Below are 4,632 nucleotides of genomic sequence, written 5' to 3' on the forward strand. Positions count from 1 at the left end.
CGTCCAGCGAATGCAGGCGAAGAGAGAAGTTGTCTTAGTGATGGATGCTCCGGTTACCGGCGTTCCAACCGCTACCAAAAGAGTTCATACCCGCCGTAGCTTCTCTCGTCTACTGAGCTCTATGACCTCCACACCGGCCGGTGTAGTCGTGATCGCTAATGACGACATGCAACAGTCCGAAGGGGTCAACGGGGCGACTGAACAGCCCGTTGCTCCTACTTTTTCCTCTATTCCCGTTCCAGGTGTTTAATTGGTTTCCCCAAAGTCATCCCCGGTTAAAGGTTCCAGCGACCCTAGGTTAACTTCAGTTCCTTTAGGTGGTGTCTCTGGAGACAGCTTTACTGAGTCTCCTATTTTTGTTCCTTCCTGGGATTTTCGCAATGATTCCTGACTCTCTGTTTGCAACAATGCTTTGGAATCTTCCCGCCACGCGTTTCCTCTGGCTACTATTGGTGATATGGAGGCTATGGGTAATCCTGCGCTCGCCCATAACATGGCCTATGCCGCTGTGCAGGCCATGTTTTACCTTGTTGCAGGTTCTCGTCGTGTTCATGCTTTTGGCGAGATGGAGGCTGCCCATGCTACTTGTGGGTCACATGTGACGGGGCTAGAACGCCGCCTTGGCGAGCTTGGCGAGGAACTCCGTCTGTCTGAGCAAAGGTGTGAACTGCAGTCCTATGAGAAGACCATCCTTGACGAGACTAAGGTTGTCTTGGAAGCTAAGGTCGACTCCCTGACCAAGGTAAACGAAGGTTTGATGATCCAGGTGGAAAGTCTCGAACGTGATGCCACTGATCATGATAAGCTTATTTCCTCATTGCAATCGGATTTGGATACCTCCCGTCAGGATTTGGATTGGTTGTTGCATGTTGGTGTTGTTCGAATTGTTGATAAATTGATTGAGCATCCAGAATTTACTAATGCGATAAGTCTCATCTAGCATGCTGCTTATATGGCTGGGGTTGAGTCTGTTCAGAAAATCTTTGTTGGTGCTGGTGGTGGAGATGTTGGTGTTGATGCCGCTTCTGTTGGTCCCGGGGTTAGTGTGAATGACGCTTTGTTATCTTTTGCCAGCATGGATCGTGCATCCTTATTGGGCCTGGGTGAATTGGATGTTGGTGGTCTCCGAGAGTTGTGTTCGTTTGCTGGCTCAGAGGGTACTCTGGAAAGTGCAACGGGTCAGGGTATTGTACCAGTGGATGAGGTCGATGTTGAGAAGGTTTATCAGGGTGGTGATGATGATTGTGGAGGGGGTGACGATGGTGGAGATGGTGATGTTGGCGATGGTGGTGGTGGCGACGTTGGTGATGGTGATCGTGGAGAAGGTGAGGTAGCTGTTGGGGGAAACGAAGTCACATATGGCGAGCGTGATGTTGTTGAAGATGCTTCGACATTGTGTGCTACCACTCTTGGGGCGTGAAAATTTCTTTGCATGTTTTAGTTTCTTGTCTTGCAAGCCTCTTTTGATGGCCATGTAGTGGCTTTAGTTTGTATAACGTTTGGGCTTTTGAACAATATTCTCTATTTTATGTGTGTAATCACGAACTCTAAGCACTTATTTGTTTGTTGCTTATTCCCTTTTATATTTATACATATTTGCTTTTTGAAAAGAACATAGCGCTCCGATGTGCTAGGCGTTCTGCTTCGCCTATGTTATTGTTAATACATTAACTATCGGTACGAGGTGCTCTTAGTACCCAGCAACTTCATCTTTACATGCACATTTTCAATCGTTATGAGTTAATAAGCTAAGTATTAAAGATTAGCATTTAAATAATCCCATTACATTAATCATGGACTATAAATACACTAAGTATGAAACTCATGTCACTAAGCATGGACTTTTGTACGCTAAGTACTTGGGATGTGCCGCACTAAGCAGCGTGTCGCTTGACTGGGACTGCACTTTTCTCTTTTTGAAAAGAAAAACTTTTTCAAGTTCCTGGCGTTCCACATTCTTGCAATCTGCTGCCCTTCCATCGTTTCTAAGGCATATGCACCATTCCATTAGGTTTCCGTGACTTTGTAAGGGCCTTCCCACGGTGGGCCTTGTTTGCCTTGGGGTTTGGCTCGACTCGCTTCATTTTTCCTTTGGACATACTCACCCACTTTGAATGCTTTCTCCTTTACCCTTTAGTTGTAATACCTCTCTGTTGCATGCTTATATGCAGCTTGGCGCATCTCTGATTTTTCGCGTTTTTCTTCTAGCATATCTAGGTTTATCCTCAAGTCTTGTGCATTACTTTCTTCATCTGTGCTGGCCACCCTTAGCGTACTCCCTGTTAATTCCATGGGGAGCATGGCTTCTGTTCCGTATGTCAAACTGAATGGGGTTTCTTGTGTGCTCGTTCGTGGTGTGGTCCTGTATGACCATAGCACTGTTGGTATTTCCTCTGGCCAGTTCCCCTTTGCTCTGCCCAGCCTTTTCTTGATCCCATTCACAATAGTTCAATTAGACACCTTCGTCTGTCCGTTCGCGGAAAACTGCAGGCCTTTGTCACTGATGAGTACCCTGGGCGTCCCAAACCTTGTTATAATAATTTTCATACAAATTTTATCACATGTCTCCCTGAGATGCACGCCAACGGCTCCGCTTCGATCCATTTTGTGAAGTAGTCCACGGCTACCACCATGTATTTCAGCTTCCCTGGTGCATCCGGGAGTGGGCCCACTATATCTATACCCCATTGATAGAACGACCATGGGCTGGATAAGTTGTGCAATTGTACTGGGGGGTTTGCTTGGACTGGGGTGTATGACTGGCATTTCCTACATCTCCTGGCTATTTCCAGCGCATCTTGCTGTATTGCGGGCCAGTATACACCCATCCGTAGTACTTTGCCTGTTAGGGCCCGCGCTCCCTCTTGTGCTTCCTGTAGCATCTCTTTCCCTTTGTCTTGGTCTACACACTTTAGTCGTGGCGCCGTGAACCCTTTCTTGTACAGTTCTCCATTTATTAACGCATAAGACGGCGCTTTTATGCGTATCTTCCTGGCTTCGCCGTGGTCATCCGGGAGCACCCCTCTTTGCAGGTATTCCCTGAATGGTGTCATCCACGTCGGTCTAGTGGTCGTTAGGGTATTCACCTGCCGTTCATATATACTTCTTTCTCGTAGCACCTCTACCAAGACTCTCTTTGATAAGTGATCGAAGCATGTAGATGCCTATTTGCTTAAGGCATCCGCCCTCTTGTTTTCGCTTCTAGGTATCTGCCTTATTCTGAACTGCTTAAACGACTCGATTAGTTGTTTCACCATTTTCATGTACCTTCCCATTCTCTGATCTCTCACCTCGAAACTTCCATTGACCTGGTTCACTGCTAGCCTTGAGTCCATTAGTGTTGTTACAGCCTTTGCACCCATTTGCTTGGCTAGTCGCAATCCTGCGAGTAGGGCCTCGTACTCCGCCTCATTGTTTGACGTGTGAAAATCAAAACGAAGGGCGTAGGTCACTTCTTCCCCCTCTGGGCTCGTCAGGATTAGTCCCGCACTTGAGCCTTCCCTACTAGATGCTCCATCCGTATATAAAGTCCACGAACTTTTGTCGAGTGGAGCTTCTTCAACTGCCCACACTTTCTCCTTGGCGGGGGCCCCCTCGTCTGGGATCTCTAGCAGGAAGTCAGCCAATGCTTGTCCCTTAATACTTGTTCTCGTGTGGTAACTTATGTCATGTTCCCTTAATTCGATTCCCTATTTTGGTAACCTGCCCGACATCTCTAGTTTAAGCAGTATTTGTTTAATGGGGCAGTTTATTAGCACTTTGATCTGATGTGCTTGGAAATACCGCCTTAGTCGTCGTATCGCGTAGATGAGTGTCAGGCCTAACTTTTCCAGGGTGGGGTAGTTAAGTTTTGGCCCTTGTAGTGCCCTGCTTACTAAATACACCGGCCTCTGCTCTCCTTCCCTTTCTACAGTTAATACTGAGGATATTGCTTCGTTTGAGGTCGAAAGATATATTTGTAGCGTCTCCCCTGGGATGGGACTAGCCAATGTGGGTAACTTGTGTAATGCCTACTTGATTTTCTGGAGCGCTATTTCTACCTCGTTCGTCCGCTGGAAGTTGCTCTCCTCAATGCAGCCTTTTAGCGTGTGGAACAACGGCATGGCCATGTCAGCGGATGTTGAGATGAACCTGCTCAAAGCTGTGAGCTTCCCATTTAGGCCCTATGCATCCCTGAGGGTGCCTGGGGTTGGCGTTACAATGAGCTCGTCCACTTTGTTCGGGCTGGGCTGGATGCCCTGTCTGTTGAGATAATGTAACGCCTGTGTTTCCAGGCTTGCCATTTTTAGCAATGTAATAGTCTAGGTTAACCTTTGTAACCCGTTTTGAAATAATGAGATTTTATTATTTGAGTATTATGTGTTTTGTGCTTAATTGCTTAATTATGTGGTTTGATTAATTAACAATAAAAACAAGCGTCAAAATTTAAGTGTAAAATAAACTTAATATATTTGGTTAATGTTGTAGTAATTGAAACGAGGTTTCCGAATATATATAGAACGCCCAAATCTGACTTCGTATGAGGAAGTTATGATTTATCGAAGTTCCGGCTTAGCAGTATACAGCCTGTTTTACTCGATTTGAGATCGAGCGGTTGTTAGCCGAAGCAATCTAAATGAGAATCGAAGATCT

The 4,632-nt window shown here is 46.2% G+C and overlaps 2 protein-coding genes across 2 annotated transcripts; both read right to left on the reverse strand.

Moving 5' to 3' along the window:
- Window positions 1–2,133: 2,133 nt before the first annotated feature.
- On the reverse strand, window positions 2,134–3,053 carry LOC145095600 (uncharacterized). The gene is made up of 2 exons (XM_079033451.1): window positions 2,550–3,053; window positions 2,134–2,427 (listed from the first exon to the last, which is right to left on the reverse strand). Exons 1-2 carry the CDS (start codon window positions 3,051–3,053, stop codon window positions 2,134–2,136), a joined length of 798 nt encoding a protein of 265 aa, XP_078889577.1.
- A 111-nt stretch (window positions 3,054–3,164) lies between these two features.
- Window positions 3,165–4,109, reverse strand: LOC145095601 (uncharacterized). Its single transcript, XM_079033452.1, has 2 exons — window positions 4,041–4,109; window positions 3,165–3,689 (listed from the first exon to the last, which is right to left on the reverse strand). The coding sequence occupies exons 1-2, from the start codon at window positions 4,107–4,109 to the stop codon at window positions 3,165–3,167; spliced, it is 594 nt and encodes a 197-aa protein (XP_078889578.1).
- Between the last annotated feature and the right edge of the window lie 523 nt (window positions 4,110–4,632).

The sequence above is a fragment of the Lactuca serriola genome, chromosome 3, assembly GCF_051521515.1.
Source record: "Lactuca serriola cultivar US96UC23 chromosome 3, Lser_US96UC23_V15, whole genome shotgun sequence".
NCBI lineage: Eukaryota > Viridiplantae > Streptophyta > Magnoliopsida > Asterales > Asteraceae > Lactuca > Lactuca serriola.

Coding starts and splice junctions, on each gene's coding strand:
- LOC145095600 (XM_079033451.1), bottom strand. CDS start 3,053: ATGACACCATTCAGGGAATACCTGCAAAGAGGGGTGCTCCCGGATGAC. Junction 2,428..2,549: donor GGAGACATGTGATAAAATTT/GTATGAAAATTA, acceptor AATGGGATCAAG/AAAAGGCTGGGCAGAGCAAA.
- LOC145095601 (XM_079033452.1), bottom strand. CDS start 4,109: ATGGCCATGCCGTTGTTCCACACGCTAAAAGGCTGCATTGAGGAGAGC. Junction 3,690..4,040: donor ACTTCCAGCGGACGAACGAG/GTAGAAATAGCG, acceptor TTACCAAAATAG/GGAATCGAATTAAGGGAACA.